We start from the raw sequence: 21,829 nt of genomic DNA on the forward strand, positions 1-21,829 counted from the left end.
AGTTCATTTGTTACAATGGGGCATAGATTAAATCCAAATGTCTGCCAATCAAAAAGTCATTGCCCATTATATTAGGAAATAAAGGCTCATTTCCTCATTATTTCATTTTAATTCAAATCCTAACCTTTGTGAGCAGCATTTAATATCAGCGACTATGCTTACTTTTCAGATACCTCATATTGGGAACCGAGTGACGTCCACGAACAGCTCAGCCACTACCAGATCTCTTTTCGCAGTCACACGTCCTCCGGGGATAATCGACCCGACAGCATCCTCACCTGTGAGTTCTGTGAATTCAGCTCAGGCTACATGCAGAGCCTTCGGCGACACTACCGGGACCGCCATGGAGGCAAGAAGCTCTTTAAGTGCAAGGACTGCTCCTTCTTCACCTGCTACAAGTGAGACGCCCCTAAGCTGACTCAGACATGTTTGAGCTGATGTGAACAGAGCGGCTGTTGTTCTTAGGAATACGTTCACCTTGCACGTGGAGGCGGGCCACAACAGCAGCAACAACAACGCGCAGGAGGATGTCCAGAAAGACCTTCGCTGCCCTCTTTGTCTCTACCACACCAAATACAAGAGCAGTATGATTGACCACATTGTCCTACACAAAGGTACACAAGCCGTATTATTATTATTTTTAAACTAAGACACACCACAAAGGGCTCGTGCCCAAAATTCTAGTGACCTCAATGATTAAGCAGATCTACTTATAGTCATGTGATTTTATTTCCACCAGAGGAGCGTGTGGGTCCGCTGGAGGTGAATCGCTCCAAGCTGTCACGCCACCTGCGGGGTGTGGTCTTCCGCTGCCACAAGTGCACGTTCACATGCTCCAGCGACCACGCCCTGCAACTGCACCTGCACAAGCACGAGCTCAAGCCCTACCGGTGCCAACTGTGCTACTACGACAGCCGCCGCCGCAACCAGCTGGAGGAGCACCTGCGCTTCGAGCACAAGGTGAGGAATGTGAGAAGCCAGGCCAAAGCTTTAGCTTTGCGGTCTTCAACATGCAAGGAATGAAAAAGGAAAATCTTACTGAGAATTTATGCATGTATGATATTTGCAACCTTGTCAGTTTTTTTCTTTTTAAATTACATTTCTGAAGAGGCTATCTTTGGCGGCTGAGAAAGGGAAACAGCCAGGGATGATCAATTATTCATTCTTCCAGTGGCATGTCAAACTCAAGGACACATTGTGGCTGCACTTAGGTCATCCGGAACTTTGAGCTGATGGGCCGCGTCAATTTAGACCAGCTGGAGATGATGGAGGAGCAGGAAAACAGCAGCAGTGATGAGGAGCCGCAGCAGCAACAGCAGCTGGAGGAGGAGGAAGAAGAGCAGGAACAGGGCGACAGGATGGAAATGGCGGTCGACGAAACCGTGGCTTTGGCGGAGGAGGACGAAATCATGGAGGTGGCAGAGAACCCGAGAGAGGAAGAGAGAGGTGTATTGGATGACGAGCGGGAAGACAGCATCCTAGAGGAAGAGCAGAATGAGGAGGAGTTCCAAGAGATGGAAGAAGAAAGGCCTGCACAACAAGGTTCCTTATTAAAACATATTTCACAATAAAAGTAATAACATCAATACCAAACTGAGGCGTCTGACACTTTGTTTCCCAGGAATTGTTGCTTCTCCAACAAGCAGCAGCAGCAGCAGCTGCTCTGGAGAGAAGCGTATTCCCTGCGAATTTTGTGGACGCTGCTTCACGAACAATTTGGAGTGGGAACGTCATGTCCTTCGGCACGGCATGTAAGTATTGAAATATATATTTTTTTACCTATTCCGATTTTGAAAGATGCATATCGTGAATAGTAAAATGACCTAGTACCTGTTTTTTCTTTTAATATACACATAAGATATCATGTGCGATTCAGTGTGATCTTCTACCACCATACAATTCTCCTGTAAATATTATCTCTTACAGGACGGTGACTAATAGTCAACAGGAAACCAGCACAAACTCCAACATGGAGGCCTCTGCCCCAAACTCCAACACGGAGGCCTCTGCCCCAAACTCCAACACGGAGGCTTCTGCCCCAGACTCCAACACTGAGGCTTCTGCCCCAGACTCCAACACTGAGGCTTCTGCCCCAGACTCCAACACTGAGGCTTCTGCCCCAGACTCCAACACTGAGGCTTCTGCCCCAGACTCCAACACTGAGGCTTCTGCCCCAGACTCCAACACGGAGGCTTCTGCCCCAGACTTCAACACGGAGGCTTCTGCCCCAGACTCCAACACGGAGGCTTCTGCCCCAGACTCCAACACGGAGGCTTCTGCCCCTGACTCCAACACGGAGGCCTCTGCCCCAAACTCCAACACGGAGACCTCTGCCCCAAACTCCAGCACGGAGATCTCTGCCCCAAACTCCAGCACGGAGACCTCTACCCCATCCTCCCTCTCTTCCACCATTGTTGACACCAGACCAGAACTTTCCGTCAACCAAGACGAGGATCAAAACACGACTCTTTCGCCGGGTCAGGGCACGGATGACGGGGAGCCGCCTGATGCCAAAAAGGATCAACAGTTGGGTTGATCCAAGTGGGATTTTTGGAAGTTAGGTTAAAATAGGACGTTAAAGGAAAAAAAAAGTGAAAAGCTTTTACGAGCTCACGCATCATTAGAGTGTAGTATATATTAGGTTGTGCTGCTTTAAAAAACAAACAAAAAAAATGGCGGTCCCCTAGGACAGATTTTAATATATTGGTAACCAATAGTGAACTTTATTGCTGACATTCTGGTCAAAAAGTACAATGAAAGATGCCACCTGTCTATATACAAATCTATTTATAGAGAATGTTGCCCCAAAATGATTATCCAAATTGAGCGTATTTGAAGCACCTTTGACATTAGAAAAAAAACACAAGTAAACAATGTAGAGAGCTACCTTATCTTTGTCCCATTCAAACCTTGTGTTAAAACGTTTAGGAAGGATCGCACCTTATCTATTTTACTACTAATCCTCATTGGTAGAAACAATTTTGTAGCGAGTTGCTGTTTTCCAATCACTTATAATTATCATTATACTACGCATTAGACTTCAGTCCCTAGTTGTTTGGACTGTACTGTTTATAACAGTTGCTCAGTTATTTCATTTAAGTTATTTTCACCCTCCACCCCATACTTGTCCCGTTGTCTTCATTTATGTGCTTTTTTCTTTTCACGGCTAAGGAAGAAAACAAAAAAGGCATAGATTGTATTTGTGTTCAAAGTTGCTGCTCGAACGCCCAAAAGCCTTATTACGAAGAAACAAAATATAGCAATCAGACATTTGTCAAATGCCCAAATTAGCGATGTTATCGAAAGAACAATGAGCACGTTTGAGAGCACGTTTGAGAAGTTTTATTGTGCAACACCCGACTAGGTTGTTAAGCCTGCTATGTTGCGCTGCTGTGGATGTCTTTTCCGTTTGCGGACAAAAGGGAACTCCAGCTGGCATTCGTGTACAGAACTATTTGTTACATGTTTGAAATGTGTTCTTTCGGAAAGGATACGCTAAAACCTCCCCCTTTTTTTTAATCTTTCAATGTCCTCCCTAAAAGAAATACAGGAGTTGAATTGCATCAGAACCATCTTAAAGTCAACTTTTGCTTCAAGCTACAAGACACTGTTACAGCTCTGAGGTAGAATATGGCTGGGTTGACATCGTATGTATGTTCTTTCCATTCTTACAGCATAGCGGCTTCACAAATCAACCCGTCAATCCCTTGAGATGTGGTTCCCGCTAATCCTCGACATTCGTATCAGTCACCATGCCCGTACTTGGCTAAAGGCGGGAATATATAAACCTATATGTGCTTCTCTTTTACCCGACTTAATCGTAGCGATCGGGTCGGTGCAGAGTTCTCATTTCCCAGTTGGACCTCCCCTCTTTGTGAAAACCAGATACCGGGACAATCTTGGAATCTGAGGCCCTTGAAACTTGATTTTTTTTTTTGTGATTCTGTGATGATCTTGAATAGTTTGTGAATCTCCCTCACTGTGTGATCGCAGTCTGGTTCTGACTGTAAAAAAAAAAAAAGAAGAAAAGAACCCCCCCCCCCCCCCAACGTTGAGTCCCTGCTGACAACACACTGGATATATATACTTTGTACATATGTTTTTTTTTCTTCTATCCATAGGTTAAATAGAATCTGTCCTTCTATGCCTTCTTGTTTCAATCTAAATCCCTGATATGGTGGGTTGTGATCGTTGCCTAGGATGATTGTTTACAATTTGATTCCATGTTCTCTGGATATTCTGTACATATTGTAATTCATTGTCTTTTTTTAACTTGGTAATAAAGTTATCAGATAACTCATCATCTTGTTTAAGTGCAAATGTAATCTAATAATATGCTTGCTGATTTATTTATTTTTGGGGGATGGGGTCGGGGTTGTTGAGACACATGCTCACAGTCAAGTCTTATTTCCAGATCGCAGAGGATCAAAACTTTAATCTCCCGCTTTACTGCTTCAGACAAGGGCCAAAGGAGGACATGATGTGAGGGTGTGCCAAAACAGGCGAGGGCTAAGATGAAATCTTACCACTGAAAAAGGAGTCCAGATGGATAGAGGCTTATAAAGATTGACAGATTTATGCGTTCTTTGCATGTGTGACTTTGCATGTGACAGATCAGCGATTCTCTGACCACTGGGCACATGTAGGACAATCAATAACAGACACATTGTTATGCGTGGATGGTTCTGACTTGATTCCAAGCATAAAACGAGAACTAAAACTGCTGTTGTTTACACAGATGTAGTATGTCAAGCATATTTCTTTTATATACGAAAACAGCACCGGGTGTGACGTCATCAACATGAGCAAAATGGTTTGTTTAAACTTAGCGGTCTGCATTTATTTTGGTTTTATTGGCTTAAACGCACATTACGTGCAGACTAAGAGCCACAGCAACCTCCCAACGTACGTATTTACACTTTTTGTAATTACACAGCGAGACGACTATTTTGCTGTCTTTCCAGTTCACTCAGAGAAATGAACCAAATACACCGCGTTGACGTCACACTCCAAGGACCTCTAAAGAGCACACGCACAGTATACGTCACGAAACTTCAAGAATATTGTATAAAGACTTGCGAGTCGTGGTTATACTTTTACCTAAGCAAAGATGAGCACATGAGTATTTAGATGTCCCGGTGCAACAGCGGGTGTTGAACGCAACAGCCCATTCAAAAACATTGAAAGATAACTGAATAAATCGAAACTTTAAACGTTTTTATTTAAAAATTATATAATTCACTCATACCGAGCATTAACAGATTTTATTCACGCTTTTATGTCAATTTCAAATTTGGCATAAAAAAAACAAACAGAAGAAGAGCGCATGAACCGTAGAAGAAGAGTGGCGCCAAAGTGCCATGGCGGCTGACAGTTTGTAGCGTGACAGCAAAAGCGCCACAGAGTCCTGCAAGTTTAAAATATCACCTTTGCACCGTGTTTGTGGATTTAATTACGCCGCCATAATGCAGATCACTTTGAAAACTTTGCAACAGCAGACGTTCAAAATCGACATCGACGAGGAGGAGACGGTAGGACAAACAACATGAAAATCATGTCATGCGAGGTTCATGGGGCAATGTTTCTTTTACCTTTTTAATATAAACCGCCTTTTTGTATGGTTTAAAAAACGACTGGTGTCCATCAGGACTTTAAGAAACAATTTATCTACGTTTTACCTCCGTTTAGTGTCCTGGCTGAAAAGTCATCAATGCTTAGTCATAGCCCACTACTATTTATAACGTGAACAAAACCCCAAACTAAACTCTCCGCCATAATGAACAAAACGTTGAATTTCAAGCGACTTTATAATATAAATGTACACTCAATGTAATTCTACATTTTACTAACAAATGAGAGGCTATCTAGATGATAAGAGACTATCCACAGTGACTTCAAGTTAGTTTTAGGTTCAAAGACTCCATGTTGAATGAGAGTCTTTTATGGCTTCAAAGTAGTTTGGACCTAGTATTGTATGGCTTTAAATGTTGTGGCTGGGCATATCCTTTTGTGTAAAAAAATAATAAAGCGACAATTTAATGTGTCATGTTTCGCTTAAAGGTGACAACATTAAAAGAGAGGATTGAACAAGAGAAGGGCAAGGACAATTTTCCTATTGCCGGGCAGAAACTCATCTACGCTGGTACTGTACTGTATCCTGTTTTTACTGTATTTTGTCCAATCACTGTTAGAAATGAATGTATTTCTTTTATTGTTCTTTAAAAACAATAGCTTGCCATACCTCAATATACAGCTGTACTTTGAGATACAATTACTCTGTTCGATTGGTTGTGTATCTCCAAAAAACATCTCAAGGCACTCCTGTACAATAGACGTTTAACGAATCCACAAGAATACGATAAAGCGGAGTCTTTTTTTTTTTTTTAAATCACCAAATATGGTTGAAATCATAATAACTTCTGTTTACTTTTTGCCGCATAGGTAAAATCCTCAGCGATGACTCTGTCCTCAAGGAATACAAAATTGATGAAAAGAACTTTGTGGTCGTCATGGTGACAAAGGTATCACAGCACCTTTGTTTTTCTCAGTTTGTAATAATAAATACTGGTCAGCAGGCCGGCATAGTGGGTTGGTTTCCTACCATATTTCAAAAACAAGTGGTATAGAAAGGGATGGATGTAATGTGGTATTTTTTTGTCCTAATTAAGCCTAAAAAGGCCCCTTCTGCAGCTCAGCCATCACCAGCCACATCGACACCCAGCACGGCGCCTCCTCTTCCGACACCGTCGTCAACTGCCTCACACAATCCAACCGAGCGACTTCCAGCGGACGGACAAGCCGAAGCAAGGCGACCCGCCGCTGCTGCTGCTTCAGACACGGCCGCCACTGCCGTTCCTGTTCCCCCCTCAACGGGGTAACTGTGAAAATGGCAGTCATTTCATGGCTTTTGTGGCATTCATGATCCTGACTCATGACAGTCTGCTTTCAGGGTCTGGGAGACGTTTGGCAACTTAATGGACGAGGCAGGTTCAAATGTTGGTAAGTTGAATATAAACGGTTACATGATGTAGGTGGATGTCTATTTTGTCTAGAATTGAAATAAAAATCCCAGTGAAAGCCAAATGTCAACATCAAAATCACATGAGTTTAAAGAACCACAAGAACCACATCAAGGTCTGTTTTTAGCAAAAAAAAAAAGGAAGTACTACGACTATTCTCGTGACACGTAGCTCTCGCTAACTTTATACAAGAGCAGCGATACAGTCAGTAGAAGTAGTTTGTGATGCATGTTGACATCAAGCATTAGCCGTCTCCCAAAACAAGGTAGAAGCCATATCTTCTCCAATATTTGAACCAACCACCAAAGTGTGCTTTGTTGGCGTTGCAGTGACGGGCTCGTCGTATGACTCCATGGTGACGGAGATGATGTTGATGGGCTATGAGAGGGAGCAGGTTGTGGAGGCGTTGAGGGCCAGCTTCAACAACCCCGACCGAGCCGTGGAGTACCTGCTCTCGGTAAGAGCCGACATTCGGTCGACAAGGCAATCATCCGACTTTGCCGCCCTGTTCAGTTTCCATTTCAAACACATCATGACTCCTTCTGAAGGGTATGCCAGGCAGGGACCAGCCTCGGGGCAGAGAGTCCGACACGGCGTTGAGCGGAGCGCCAGCCGGACCAACGGGAGACCTAAATGACCCGAACAACATGGGCGCCTCACAGGGCACAGGTAGCTCAAGCTGTAACACAAACGACTTCATGTCCAATCCTAACATAACGGTTGTCCTGTCAGATAATCCGCTGAGTTTCTTAAGGAATCAGCCGCAGTTCCACATGATGCGGCACCTGATCCAGCAGAACGCATCACTGCTTCCCGCTCTGCTGCAAGAGATCGGTAGGGAAAACCCAGAGCTGCTGCAGGTGAGGTTCTATGGGCTCATACAAAAAATCACTGTAAAAGCCAGAAAATGACCATATATTGTAAAATGTGATTTGCTGTTTATACTATGACAAACCATCACCTACATTCCAATAACAGCCATTCTGTTCTATGGATACGATACCGGGTACCCTTTTCCTAGTTTGTGTGGTGGCGTTCCAAAAAGAAAGTTAATTTCCCCTGCCGCAGGAAATCAGCAACCACCAGGAGCACTTCATTCAAATGCTTAACGAGCCTCTCCCCGAGTCACCGGGACCCATGGCCCAGGACTCTGGGAGCTCCGGAGGTGCGCCAAGCGACCCGCAGAGCGGCAGCAACATGAACTACATCCAGGTCACCCCGCAGGAGAAGGAAGCTATTGAGAGGGTGAGGACAAGGTGGCGGGGTTGGAATGAAACAAAAATACTATGCTTGACTCAAACTACAAAAGTGATTAACTTTGTTTTTGCATACAGATTTTGCACTTTCACTGGAAGGCATTGTTCCACTTTGGCGGTTCCACAAAGCATGTTGGAATATAATTACTGCATATCCCATTTGTGTGTGTTGCAGTTAAAAGCGTTAGGCTTTCCAGAGGGACTGGTCATACAAGCCTACTTCGCGTGCGAGAAGAACGAGAATTTGGCTGCCAACTTCCTTTTACAGCAGAACTTTGATGACGATTGAGAGATGACCAACTTGTGCGCTTTTGTTTTATTTCTTATGTTTGATTGTCACTATTGAATATAAGCCATTTGCATCACCTCAGCTCCCAAAAATGATTTCACCATTGAATTGATTAATTAGTAGTTAATCTTTTTTTTGTTTTCAAATAATTATATATTTTTTCTGTGTAAAGTATGACTTAAAATGGCTGTAAACTGTACACATACCTAATGTCTTGTTTTTGTTTAGTTTTTTAAATGAACCAGCTGAAGATCAGTGCTTTACACACATAATACTTGTCTTAATCAAAAATAAATTTCCCATGTGCGCTCCTGTGAGTGCCCCCCCATTGCAACAATTTAACCAATTTGTTTGTCATCTCCGTGCTTCCTCCACCTACATGTTGGCAAGAAGCAACATGTGCCAAATGCGTGAGTATCATACCCATGACCCTGAAGTGGCCCGTAGACGTCATAGATGTATTTTTTTGTATTTATTTATATTTATATATAATAGCAGGCCACTTCATTAGGCAAAATTCTTTGTAAAAGCTTAACTGCCCTCACCCCACCTCCTGATTGGCTGTTTCCTTTGTGACGTCATTCAAGGACACTCAATAGGAACACTAAACGAGGTAAAAAAAAACTAATAAATAAATAGGAAATAAACCATCCATGAAGTACATAGAAAACAAAACATCTCAAATAAAACTTCCATGAGGTGTACCTAATAACAGGCCACTTTATTAGGGAAAATTCTTGGTCAAATCTTAACTGAAATTGGAAAAACGACACCCTCCCCTCACCCCCACGTCCTGATTGGCTGATTTCTTTATGACGTCATGAAGTGTACCTAATAACAGGCCACTTCATTAGGGAAAATTCTTGGTCAAATCTTAACTGCCCTCACCCCCACCTCCTGATTGGCTGTTTCCTTTATGACGTAACTCACGGACAATTCAATAGGTACTCTACACGAGGTAAAACCAAATAAATAAATAGATAAATAAACAGTCTATAACAAAGGTGTCAAACTCAAGGTCCGGGGGCCAGATAATGTGAACGTGGCCCCTGTTCCCTCATTAAGTGCACCTGTGGCAAAAGTTGGGCTCCTGCACGACGTGAAAATGAACTCATCTTTTCACTCTGGTGTGTTTAACGAGGGTAACTTTGAAAACATATTGGAACGCGGCCCCCGTTCCCTAATTAAGTGCACCTGTGGCAAAAGTTGGGCTCTTGCAGGACGTGAAAATGAACTCAACTTTTCACGCAGGTGTGTTTAACGAGGGTAACTTTGAAAACATATATATTGGAACGCGGCCCCCGTTCCCTCATTAAGTGCACCTGTGGCAAAAGTTTGGCTCTTGCAGGACGTGAAAATGAACTCAACTTTTCACGCAGGTGTGTTTAACGAGGGTAACTTTGAAAGCATATATATTGGAACGCAGCCCCCGAAGACTGGAGTACATTGACGTCATTTTAGCATGTTAATGGATGTCAAAATAAAATGAGAATAAATTAATAAAAATTCCACTGATTCTTTATTTGAAATACATTTTATTATACCGTAAAATACAAAACATTTAATAAAACAAAGTTTTTTTTTTATCTACAAATGTACAAAGATCAAGATTATATTACATTTTTTAGTTTTGGCTATATAAAAACAAAAACAACCCCTTTTTTTTTTGTTCAGAGTCACTCATTCCATTATAAAAATAGGGAGGTTTATAAATTATTGCACTATGCGACTTGCAGTGCATTCTCAGATTGCCTTCACCACTCCAAAACCTGATTATTGAGAGAGGGGACACACTAGAAATATGGCACTTTGTCACGGCTTCTTTGGTACCTTTTTTGGGCAAAAGTCACTGAGCACCAGTTGGTATAAATTAATTCACACAGCACCTGACGTGACAGGTAAAATGTGAATATGTATAAATATAGCTAGGTATTAATAATACAGTGTCATTGGCAATTTAATGAAGGTCTTTGAAGTATTTCCATGTGAGATTCCAGTTGCTGGTCCTCTTTGAGTTTGGTCACATAAATAAAGTTGACTTCCAGTTTTGGGTCCCGTTCCGACCTACGTTCGCAGGTCTCGTCTTGATTGTCTTTAGCTGTGAACGCCACAGCATGTCATTTGAATGTCTGTGTTTTGTAGTTTTGTTTTTTCGCTTTCCTCCTCATAAGTGTCTCTTCATGTGGAGGGCCAGGTGGTCCGATCTGGAGAAGGCCCGGTCACATTTCTGGCACTGGAACGGCCGGTGGCCTGTGTGCTTCCTGTAGTGGCGCGTCAACTCGTCGGAGCGTGCGAACTTCCAGCCGCAGCCCTCCCAGTCGCAATGGTAAGGCTTCTCTCCTAGTTTTTGGGACACACAAAATAGTGTATATAAAATAGTATAAAATAGTCAGGGTTGTCCAAAATTGTTGAAAAGGAAACCCCAGGACCAATTTGCGGCCAGTGGCCAATTTTCTCTTCACCATATTCTAAATTATAAAAGCATCATAGAAGCTTACGTGTTTAATGTTATACGACTACAAATCCAAATTGTGCACGACGCTGTCACAATTGCAGTGATAACTATAAAACACCACTAGGTGGCAGTATTACCATCAAACGTCAAATTCCCTGACCAGTTTGACAGGTGTCTTTAAAGCCTGAGTGTTTGCACTTTGTTTTTAAATTTGTTACTTTCTTTTTACACGATCAGGGCAGTCAAGAATGTTGAAATATGACTTCATAAAGGTTTACGATAACAATGATCCATAATGTGATACTGCAATAACTTGACTTGGAGCGCTTTTAAGTGTTTAATTTTGCTTTTCATTTAATTTTCTCCCTGCTATTTCAAAACAAAAACCTTGTTGGAGCCTAATATATTTAAATATTTTCACGTTGGTACACGGCATATAATATAACCACAAATGGTTGATGGGAAAACTTGTAATTGAGCTGTAAAGGCTCAACTCAGCGTTTGTTTTGGAATAAAACGCTTGAAACTGTAACCAGTAATGTTTACTGCTTGTACAACAGTAAAGTACACAATATATTTTTAATCTAAAACATTTGATGACTAAATGAAAAATAAATTATAACTATATCAAGATCACCAATTTAAGTAGTTATGTGTTTGTATGATTTTTATGGAGTACAACAAGTTCTATCCACAGTGTTGCCGTAGAATAAAATACTCCTTTTTTTGTTCATTTTTGTTCCCTATCATAATTTTCCAAAAGCAACATTTGGAGACGTTTGCATTTTATTGGCTATACTACAGCATCAAGGTGTTTTGAAAGCATATGAGAAGTACCCCACAAGAGCTCTGCGTTGGACTGCTTACCTGTGTGCGTGCGGTGATGCGCTTTGAGGTGCGAGCTCTTGGTGTACGTCTTCCCGCAGCCGACGTAATCACAGGTGTGCGTGGCGACGCGCTTCCGGGGCCACGAGCGCCGCCCGCGCTTAGGCTTGGGCTCCTCTGGTAAGCAGTCACCGCTGGAGACCATGAGGGGGTCTGCATAAAAAGAGGGGATTTTAAAGGTGGTGGACGTACAAACTAGAGAGAGATCCAGTGGAAAACAAGTCATAGCCATACAAGAAAAACAATACGTTTCATTTGCTTCACATCTGGTCTGGTTTCTGCAACTCTACGATTAAGAGACGGTTCCACGTCCAAGGCCGTGGCATGTCGGTTTTAATCCCTTTCAAGCGCTTGTTTTAGGCTGTAATTACAACCCACCATGTTGTATAGGCTCTATTTAAAAAAAGATTTCTTTGACAATCTGGTCTTTGTTAGTGTCTGCATTTCTTTCCTTCCGACTAATGCACGGACGTTGAACATGGCGTGAGTCGCTACCTTGGTACTGCTGCATGGCGGTGGGCTGAGGGTAGGCGGTGTATCCCTGCGGTGAGCTGTGGTGGTATCCGTGGGGAGGTAGAGGAATCTGAGCGTGAGGGTGGCCCAACACCTGGTGCTCACGGCTGAGGGGGTGATCTGGGGAGAGCGACGATGACGAGGACAGGCGGCCGCCACCCGTCATGGAGGAGCGAACCCCGTTTCCGGGAAAGCCGTGCAGCTCCAGCTGGCCAGGCCGCTGCCGGTGCAGGTCCATTGATTGTGAAATGGTACAGTTACTAGGGGCCTCCTGCTTTATCCGGTGGCACGTAAAGGGCGGCGACGCCCGTGAAGAGGGGCGGTCTGGCGCTGCGCTAACGCAAATCTTGGGGCTGTACTGCCCCAGGTCCACCGTGGTCTTGACCACGAACTTGCCGTGGAGGCTGGTGGGGTGGAGGTACGCCGGGTCCAGTTCGGGTCTCATGAGTTCCGCCACAAAGCCCCCGGACGGAGAGACGTCACTGATGTCCGGTATGGTGTAGAGCAACTCGGCTGAGCCCTGAGGGGACGGCGGCAGCAGCGGGTAGGAGGAAGAGAAAGAACCGGGCGAGCTGGGTGGCAAGGCTTGGATGGAACCGCACGCCATGACATCGTCCTGCTGTTGCTGCTGCTGCTGTTGCTGCTGCTGGAGCATGGAGTTGGACAGAATGAAGTCATAGTCCAAGTCCAGGTCAGGCTCACTGTCTTTCTTGGACATGCTGGGGCTTGTGGTGCAGGTGGCAGTAGGATGGTCTGGGTCCGAGCTTCCACTTGGCACGCTGAGTCGCTTAAGATGGCACAGCTCCTCCTTCCATCTCTAAAGGAAAGTTACAGAGGCATTAATGAGGGGTTAGGGTTAGAGAGCCGGTTCCCAGACATAACTCTTTGTTCCTTTTCATGAATCAGACCAGCTGCTGACCTGTAAAGCAAGTGTACAGTAGGGACTAGCCATTTGTGTACCCTTAAAGTACAACAAACCTAAATTGTTTTCAAGATTCCTCATCTAAAAGTATGTATATTAGATTTGGTTTGGCCAGCTAGCTTTAGACACTGGTATCAAGGTTCCATGTGGATAACAGTTCATCTCTGGAGGTACTAGATCAGGCATGTCAAACTTAGTTTGGCTCTGGGGCCGTATCCAGAGTTTCTTTTCTCAGGTGGGCCGGATCAGTAAAAGAATGTCAACTCCAACTATTTAGCTTTGTTTTTCAGTACTATGCTTTATCATTCAGCCTACATTTGTAGCCTACCCTACATATTATAATCACGGATGACAAGGGATCTTTTCTAAGCATAACACATTTATTCACAAACAATGGAGAAAAAAAATGATTTTCATGTTTGGCATTGAATGTGTTAACAACTGGTTTATTTTAACAGTTGAGTGAATGCAGTTTTACACCTGAACCAACTCACCACACTAAACAAACTCAAGTGGGAGCTATAAAAAAAAATGTTTTGCCTTAATTGTCATACTGCTTTGAAATAATAATAAATAAAATTACAAAATAAAGGTTTTAGCAGTGCATGGGCAATAAGATTAGACTACATCAGCTCAAACTACTAGGCTGGGCCTACTGAAGCTGAGAATATACTGCACAATATTAATTGCCTTTAATATGAAACCAGATTAATCTTATTTTTAATGATTTCTATTCATGCGTGCAAACAAATGTCGTGTCATCACACTTTTTTCTCTCTCACTGCACTCCTGCAGTCTACTTGATGCTGCTGGCTCCTGAAACTTGGCATTTTTTGCTTTTACAAGTGCGTCGATATCAGGTGTCAAATCCTGAGTAGCAGCACATTTAACAATGTCATTCAAGTGTTCATTTGTTAACTTTGAGCGCTGCTTTGTTTTATTATAGTTCATCACGGAGAACACCTGTTCACAAAGATAAGTAGTCTCAAACATGGAGAGAACCTTTGCAGCCATGGCTGTTAATTTGGGGTAACCTGGCACAAGATACTGATAAAACGTATCCAATCCCACGGACCCAAATGTATCCTTCATAGCGGAATCGCACTGCAAGTCAATAAGCTCGAGCTGAATGTCAGCTGGCACACCAGAAGGCTTCACTGTAAATGGCGAGCGAAAAAAGCCGAACTTGTTCTCAAGTTCACTGAAAACCTGAAACCTCCGCTCAAACTCTCGCAGCAAATCTGTTATGTTGTCTTTATATTTATCCAAATCGGGACGATCCGGTGCCTTCGGACGCACAGCTGTGAGACATGAGAAGTGCGTGGTGCCACCGCTGGATAGCTGCGTCTCCCACAATTTTGCCTCGTAGCTCAAAGAAGCGCTTGTATGGAAGTTTATCTGTGCCATCGGATTTTGAATTCGAATTTGTAGCACTGAATTTTTTTACATCCAATTTTTAACACTGAATTTTTTTTTGCATCTAAATCAGACTTTGAATTTTAAAAGCCATCGAATTTCTAGCACTGAATTTTTTTTTCCTAAGACATTTTTTTCAATGTCTCAAAAAATTCAGTGTCAAAAAATTCAATGTCTTAAAAAATTCAGTGTCAAAAAATTCGACATCTCAAAAAATTCAATGTAAAAAAATTCAATGTCTAAAAAAATTCAGTGTAAAAAAATTCGATGTCTCCAAAAATTCAGTGTAAAAATATTCAGCGCGGACATCCGGGGTAACCAAGGGAGAAGTAATCAATCCCTGTATCAAATCATCCAACGTTCAGCCAATCAAGTTACGCTCCATTGGTCATGTGACGTCGAAACAGGAACGTCGTGAAGTTCAAGTTCATTACAGTATTACAGTATTAACTGTTACTGTTACCCTTGAACTTCACGACGTTCCTGTTTCGACGTCACATGACCAATGGAGCGTAACTTGATTGGCTGAACGTTGGATGATTTGATACAGGGATCGATTACTTCTCCCTTGGTTACCCCGGATGTCCGCGCTGAATATTTTTACACTGAATTTTTGGAGACATCGAATTTTTTTACACTGAATTTTTTTAGACATTGGATTTTTTTACATTGAATTTTTTGAGATGTCGAATTTTTTTACACTGAATTTTTTAAGACATTGAATTTTTTGACACTGAATTTTTTGAGACATTGAAAAAAATGTCTTAGGAAAAAAAAAATTCAGTGCTAGAAATTCGATGGCTTTTAAAATTCAAAGTCTGATTTAGATGCAAAAAAAAATTCAGTGTTAAGAATTGGATGTAAAAAAATTCAGTGCTACAAATTCGAATTCAAAATCCGATGGCACAGATAAACTTCCATACGCTTGAGTACTACACCTCTGCTTAACCAGCGAATGTTTATTTCCTGGTACTAACTCGTGTCAGTGCCGCATGGTGGACGTGAGCTCTTTTACACATTTACTGCCCTCTAGCGGCCGGAGGGAGCATTTGAGTTGTATTTATTTTAAAGAATCATAACTTTTGATAGAAATGAGCTAGTGACTCGCTTCTTTTTTTGACATACTCAGAAATTTATGACGGGCCGGATCAAATCATCCAACGGGCCGGGTCCGGCCCGCGGGCCGTATGTTTGACATGCCTGTACTAGATAGTATAAATCGATAAATGAAGAGATTATACCTGTCAAAAGTACAATAAGGTCCTGTTATCTGAAAGTCTAAGTCTAGAAATGCATCCAATCGGGTTGGAAGTTCATTTTGGGTCAGCCTCTTTCCTCGAAGGTCGAATTTGCTACCTCATCAGTCTTGATCATTTGAATCCAAGGTGGCGATCATTAAACTGTTCCAGATCCAAAAAATGGTCCTAATACCAACAGTTAGAAGGTAGAAATGTATTTATAGGTAAGATGGCTGAATGAAGCACAAGCCTGCAAATGATCCCAAAAATACATCCAATTGGGTTTGAGTAGAGTTAAGTCCAAAAGTACTTGGACAGTAAAAAACAGACTTCCAGCTTTAATTTCAGATGTTTTACATAAAAACAGTGACAGATTTCTTTTTTGTCTTTTGGTTAGAAATTCTTCATAGTCAAAGACTCCAAAATATGAAGGCCATCAATGTTGCCAAATTGCCATAAGCATAGTCTATTGGCTTGAGATCGGGGTCATGACTTGACCATCAATCAATATCTAAATGTTTTGAAAACATTTTCCCTTCATAATATGTTGTGTCATTATCCAGAAAAACGGTTTTAAATCTACCTCACAGTTCAAAATGACATAGGATGAGGTTTGCTCTGAAGCCTCCCCTTTCTGTTACTGCCTCTGTGATACAAGTTGATATTTGTTGTCATTCCAGAACATGTCATTTTTTCAGTTTAATATCGAGATTTACAAGTAAAAGTACTCATATTGAGGTAAATAAACAATAAAATAAATAAATAATATTTATATAATCCCCAAAATTAATTTCGGAGCAGATTTATCTTAATTAATGGAGGAAGTCTATTCAAATTGATGTTATTCGGATTGACAAATGTTTTATTATTGTCATGCCTTTTAATTTAAAGCAGAACTGAACGTTTGCACTTCAATGACGTACGTGTTGGTTGTTTCCAGTCCAATTTCATTGTGTACAGGACAGGACATGCTGTTAGTATTTATATATTTGAGTACGTTTGTTCTTTACTACTTTTTTCACTTTTATGTAAAAAAAAAATAAAAGAAAATTATATATTAGCATAAAAGCATTTGTGGATATTGTGCAAGCTCGTGTAATAATTATGACAGAACTAAAAACAATCATTTTGGCCATTACTGTCAGTGTTCTCATAAGAAATTTAAACCATGCTATAGTTAAATAAGTTTGTGTCACAGGGGGTGAGCTTCTTTTGTGTTTTGGATCTTGCAGACACTTTTATAAGAAAAGCGCAACTCCTCTAGAGTAGATTGTTGTACCCATCAGGTTGTCGTTGTACTCACTAGGTTGGTACTTCCTATGGTTTTGGTCTTGACAGCCGGGCTGGTGAAGGTGGAAATGGATGGCAGCAGGGTCCCTCCTAAAGCCATCTCGACGTCATTTGGAGGCTGCCTACAGATAGACGACAAAACAAAAAATAAAGTGCCGGTCCTGATGTTGTAAGTCCTCGGTGGTGGTCTTAAAAAAAAAAAAAAAAATAGTCACCTCATTCACGAAAAAAGTTCTGATCGAAGTTGCAAAATGTGAGGATTGTTAAAAAAGTAGCCCCGTTCCGCTGTGTCAAGACATACTGCGAAATAAGAAGTCCCCCACGCGTGGGTTACTTATTATTTTTGTTGTGGGAAGACACGAAGGCGCCGGCCGTGTCGGTGGGGGCTGGGGGTTGGGGGGGATTCCCTCGCTGGCCACGCGCAAAATGAGCGGTGGCAGCGCGTCTTGGTGCGTGTGGACTGGGAGCTGCGCGCGGAGTCGTGTCTCTTAAAGCGCTGACTGAGGCTCCACCCCGTCGCCAACGGCAACCGGGTCCAAAACAAGAGCAGCGCGAGGCTGCGCGTTGTTTGTGTTAGCAACAGTTACCCATGCGCACTTTGCGCTTGGTCTTGTGAAAAGTGGCTGAAGACTTGTAAAAAGTTATTCACCGGAAGAATCATTTATTGTGTCAAGGAGGGTCACACGGTCGCTTATTGCCGTATTTACACGTTTACAATGGGCGCCATAGTATGTTGACTTCACTCATAAGCGATGGCTGCCTCGTTGCATTTCTTCCCTTTGCCTTAAGAGGGGACAAATTCACCCCAGCCTGTTCACGTTGCGGCTTAAAAAAAAACATCGATACTATTCAATTTAATGTTCATTTAACAATATGGCAAAATATGGCATACTCACAAGAGATGTTGTTTATTAAATGTATCAATGCGTGTAGATACAGGTGTTTTTTTAACCTGGCAAAATTGGCTGAAGAAAGTTTTCTGTGGCCAACCAATCAGAGGGCAGAAAATGCTGACGCCTTTGAGGTCCAGTGAGGTGATTCGCATCTTTGAGTCCCTACGCGAATTTAGTTTAGGTTACATGGGACAGCAATGGTGGCTCTTGACAGCAAATAAATGCTGAAATCTCATTGGACAAAGAAAAAATATCTTACGTCTACATACAGTGCTACCAAAAGAGACAACACGAACTTGTCTAAACTGTCGTAAAAGATACTCACTAGTGGAGCTTGAGGTCTGTGGGGACCCTGGACCGCCACATCGCGGGCCAGGCCAGATAATTGACTTTGGTCAGATTTAACTGTAATTTTTTTCAAGACTTTTACTGTCCCCCATAAAAAATATATAAATATATTTTTATACAAAAGGTTTTCTGAAGAATTGTTTGGCTTTGTAAAAAATAAAATAAAAAGCATGTTTAGCGGTGGACCCCCTGAGATATCCTTGCCCCGCCCCAAGGCAAACATCCTGGCACTGCCAGTGTTGACACTTATTGTGCCAAAACCACCATAAAATATTACTGCTGGTTATTACCGACATCGTTTTATTTGACTTTTTATACACTTTTTTCCATGTTTCCCACCACCTTAAAAGACAATGCTAACTTGTCATTGGGGTTTCTTGGAAATCAGAGAGTCATCGTATCGCTTGGGTATCGATACTATATCAGAAGAGGACATTTCTAATCCCCACCACCTGCAACAACACAAGACTAACTCGAATCGCGAGTTATGAAAATCTGTCATGAGAAAAACTCACCCGGGCACCTATCACAATGGCTGTGAGCGCTTTGCAGTGCTGCGTTTGAACTGGTTTTGAAGTGCTTGTGTTTGCTCAGAGCTAGAAAGCTAACACAAGCCTCTTTCTCTCTCTCTCTCTCTCTCCGCTCTCTCTCTCTCACCCGATCGTCTTTTTGCGACACAATTACAATTGGCCAAGTTTTGAGAGCAAACAAAACTCTCCGCCACTCATCCTGCTTGCATCAGGATCTTGTTCCTTGGGCATGTCAACAAACTGCCGTCATTCCAACAGGATACACTGGAAGTGTCAATGTAGTTTTTTTTTTTTTTTTTTTTTTTAAGATTACCTGAGTGCATGTTACTTTTTTTTTTTTTTTTTTGGCCAACACATGCAAGACAGTGGTGGGAAAGAAACATTTTGTGGAAGAGAAAACGTATCCCGCAGGGATACACATGATCTATTAGGTAATCTGTCCAAACATCCCATTCGGATGTCTCCTGTAAACACATGGCAATGGCTTTATCCTGGAGTACTCCCCAAGCTAGTTCAATGTGGGCTACGGCCATTGTAGCCTGCTTCTTTATGGAGCCGGATAATGCAATTTTTGAAAATGATCCATGCTTTGCATGGCAATAAGAAGCACAGTGGTGAGGGGGGAGAGTGAAAAGAGATAAAGACTGAGAAAATGACACCACTGTCTTGCTGTTTTCTCTCCTCCTTTCAACACAATGAACGAAGGCTTAGTGTGTCCCGCTGAGTAAAATACAACGGAACTGTGGCATAAAGTACTATTTTACTGTCTCCCTAAAGTCAAGGGTTCAAACCCAGCGTCAGGCGTGATGTCACACGTTACCTCACGTTATTTTTAGTATCTTTTAGGGTGATTCATTTAATATTAGGAGAGCTGATAAGTGATATACATATATCCAAGCGCTTCACATGGCCACTGCAACTCCTCGCATTGAGATGACGGCAACAATTGCTTTCAACACAAAGCAGTTTGGCCTGATATATTTGAATGTGACACCAGCAGCTTACCTCCCCTGATACTTTTCCCGGCATTCACAGTTGCGAGGTCCTGGGTTAAATGTGCTGGGTTCTCTCCAAGTACTTTGGCTTCTTCCTCTTTCTCGGAAATATGCACGTTATGGTCTTGGAAGACTGTGTACACACGGTTCTTTGTCTTTTTTGTGCCTTGCGATTGTGACCAGGTTGTAGCTCATCCCCAGTTTACCTGCAAATGAGATGTAAAAGAAGATGTCAAAAAAAAGACGTGTATATAAGTGTGTATAGCTCCACCTTTGTCATGAAAGTGTTTCATTGTTTATAAGCCTTGACACACATCAGGAATATGGCTTTATATGATAGGTTTCAAGACAATGGCGGATTAATTAAATTTTAATTTTACTAACTTCCTAGGGCGTTGTGTGTATGACTTTTATATTACTATTATTAATAATAGCTGTTGTGACAGTCAACATTATTTCATATGTTGTATAAATTGTGTAACCAAATCCAGTTCACATGAAACTGTTTGCTGCTTTTTGAATGACATGGAATTAAAATCAAAGGATGAGATGCCATTTTAATTTGGATTATTGATCTTTGGCAGAAGTCACATCCTGGAAAGTAGTGAAGTCATGAATGAATTGTTACAAGATGATGATTATGTCAATAATCCCAATTGTCCCAAAAGAACAAATGCGGCTTGCTTCATTAACGGGTTGATTTACGTTTCTTGTTGTGGTGCCTTGGCTCTATCTAACTTTTGGAATTCCGGAGCCCACCCAGCATGAATCATATTTTAAAGCACAACAAGCCAAATATTGATCATAAATTCACCACTCTGACGAGAGCACTGCGCAGGAATGAGATGTGGAGAGATCGAGATCATAACAGTATTATTAAATTAGAATTGTTGCATTTATTACTCTTTCGACAGATTCATCTTTTTTTGTGGCCTAAAAGCTTTGCAAATTTGGCATGGGTGTGTATCCTGGCAAAAATGCATGTATTTTGGTCTTCCCTCAGCGATCCCTTCAAAATGTACTCAATGGCACCCCTGAACAGAGCAGGAAATCAGCCATTGTAGTTTGAAGCAGCCATTTTAGGCGAATACCAAGACTTTGGCTTTGGCAAACTCCTAGACAGATTGGTGTTGCTAAATGGCCACGTTTTTACTTTTGCTTTTAGCGTTTAATGTGTCCAAAGGATGGCGTCAATATTGGACGACCTTTTGGGAGATTTGTTGTGGAAAAGGGGGCGCAAGCGCCCTGCTTCCGGCTTTGATTATTATTATAGTGGCATGAATAAGTTAAGAGGTGTAACATTTTCCATTCATTAGCTGCGACATGACACGAGCGCCATTTTATCACATTATGTTAGCTCAGGTGTTAGCCATTATACTAATGCTCCCCGCTAATGCTTTTGCAGGTGAACTGTAAACAGTGTCAGTGGTCACCGAGTAAATTTGAGCAGCGGCAGATTAGGACTGAAGATATTCAAGCGAGCGTTGCAGGGCCACTCCAGTCCGGATGGCGTTCAGTAATCATTAGAAATAGTTGTCATTCTTGCACTAATTCGTGAAAGCCGAGTCATGCCCCCTCCGCCACGCTATGTAAAGTGAAAAGAAAAAGTGTTTTTTCTACATGACCAAAATGGTTTTTAATAGTCTCTTGACTGAATAAAGAATTCAGTCCCCGCCTCAAAAAACTCAATGTTGTTTCTTTTTCTAAAAACCACTTTAACATAATCCATTGCAGGAATTAACTGTTAACTAAGTTAAGCACTGTAAAACTCATTTGGCAA

The 21,829-nt window shown here is 42.0% G+C and overlaps 3 protein-coding genes across 9 annotated transcripts in view; 2 read left to right on the forward strand and 1 right to left on the reverse strand.

The window, feature by feature from the left end:
* The window catches only part of znf462 (zinc finger protein 462), a 28,781-nt gene extending 24,481 nt beyond the window's left edge, over positions 1-4,300 (forward strand). For all 4 annotated transcript variants that reach the window (XM_061292688.1, XM_061292690.1, XM_061292691.1 and 1 more), the window contains 6 exons: positions 170-398; positions 466-614; positions 740-960; positions 1,212-1,542; positions 1,622-1,751; positions 1,927-4,300. In XM_061292688.1, coding sequence (XP_061148672.1) covers positions 170-398; positions 466-614; positions 740-960; positions 1,212-1,542; positions 1,622-1,751; positions 1,927-2,536 — 1,670 coding nt within the window. In that variant the 3' untranslated portion in view covers positions 2,537-4,300. The remainder of the gene's footprint in view (positions 1-169; positions 399-465; positions 615-739; positions 961-1,211; positions 1,543-1,621; positions 1,752-1,926) is intronic.
* Positions 4,301-5,323: 1,023 nt separating this feature from the next.
* Positions 5,324-8,910, forward strand: rad23b (RAD23 homolog B, nucleotide excision repair protein). Of its 2 annotated transcripts, XM_061293442.1 has the most exons (10): positions 5,324-5,531; positions 6,061-6,142; positions 6,442-6,521; positions 6,669-6,874; positions 6,950-6,999; positions 7,349-7,476; positions 7,568-7,688; positions 7,752-7,879; positions 8,088-8,264; positions 8,451-8,910. In XM_061293442.1, exons 1-10 carry the CDS (start codon positions 5,466-5,468, stop codon positions 8,562-8,564), a joined length of 1,152 nt encoding a protein of 383 aa, XP_061149426.1. In that variant the 5' UTR covers positions 5,324-5,465; the 3' UTR covers positions 8,565-8,910. The 2 variants fall into 2 exon arrangements, with proteins under 2 accessions (XP_061149426.1, XP_061149427.1); XM_061293443.1 differs by lacking the exon at positions 6,061-6,142 and having other exon boundaries at positions 5,382-5,531.
* Positions 8,911-10,060: 1,150 nt separating this feature from the next.
* klf4 (Kruppel like factor 4) lies at positions 10,061-19,165 on the reverse strand. Of its 3 annotated transcripts, none has more exons than XM_061293438.1 (5): positions 19,040-19,165; positions 17,297-17,405; positions 12,400-13,234; positions 11,887-12,057; positions 10,061-10,904 (listed from the first exon to the last, which is right to left on the reverse strand). In XM_061293438.1, the coding sequence occupies exons 2-5, from the start codon at positions 17,381-17,383 to the stop codon at positions 10,729-10,731; spliced, it is 1,269 nt and encodes a 422-aa protein (XP_061149422.1). In that variant the 5' UTR covers positions 17,384-17,405; positions 19,040-19,165; the 3' UTR covers positions 10,061-10,728. The 3 variants fall into 3 exon arrangements, with proteins under 3 accessions (XP_061149422.1, XP_061149423.1, XP_061149421.1); XM_061293439.1 differs by lacking the exon at positions 19,040-19,165 and adding an exon at positions 17,499-17,750 and having other exon boundaries at positions 17,297-17,401; XM_061293437.1 differs by lacking the exon at positions 19,040-19,165 and adding an exon at positions 17,499-17,750.
* Positions 19,166-21,829: the final 2,664 nt, after the last annotated feature.

Source organism: Syngnathus typhle, linkage group LG12 (assembly GCF_033458585.1).
Source record: "Syngnathus typhle isolate RoL2023-S1 ecotype Sweden linkage group LG12, RoL_Styp_1.0, whole genome shotgun sequence".
In the NCBI taxonomy this organism is placed as follows: domain Eukaryota; kingdom Metazoa; phylum Chordata; class Actinopteri; order Syngnathiformes; family Syngnathidae; genus Syngnathus; species Syngnathus typhle.

Bases quoted from the DNA above. Each gene is read 5' to 3' on its own strand.
- rad23b (XM_061293442.1), top strand. From the start codon at position 5,466: ATGCAGATCACTTTGAAAACTTTGCAACAGCAGACGTTCAAAATCGAC. The intron at 6,522-6,668 runs GTATCACAGCAC...GTCCTAATTAAG, and splicing joins TGGTCGTCATGGTGACAAAG to CCTAAAAAGGCCCCTTCTGC. The intron at 8,265-8,450 runs GTGAGGACAAGG...TGTGTGTTGCAG, and splicing joins AGAAGGAAGCTATTGAGAGG to TTAAAAGCGTTAGGCTTTCC.
- klf4 (XM_061293437.1), bottom strand. The intron at 12,058-12,399 runs GTAGCGACTCAC...CTTTTTATGCAG, and splicing joins CGCCATGCAGCAGTACCAAG to ACCCCCTCATGGTCTCCAGC. The intron at 10,905-11,886 runs GTAAGCAGTCCA...CCCAAAAACTAG, and splicing joins GCATCACCGCACGCACACAG to GAGAGAAGCCTTACCATTGC.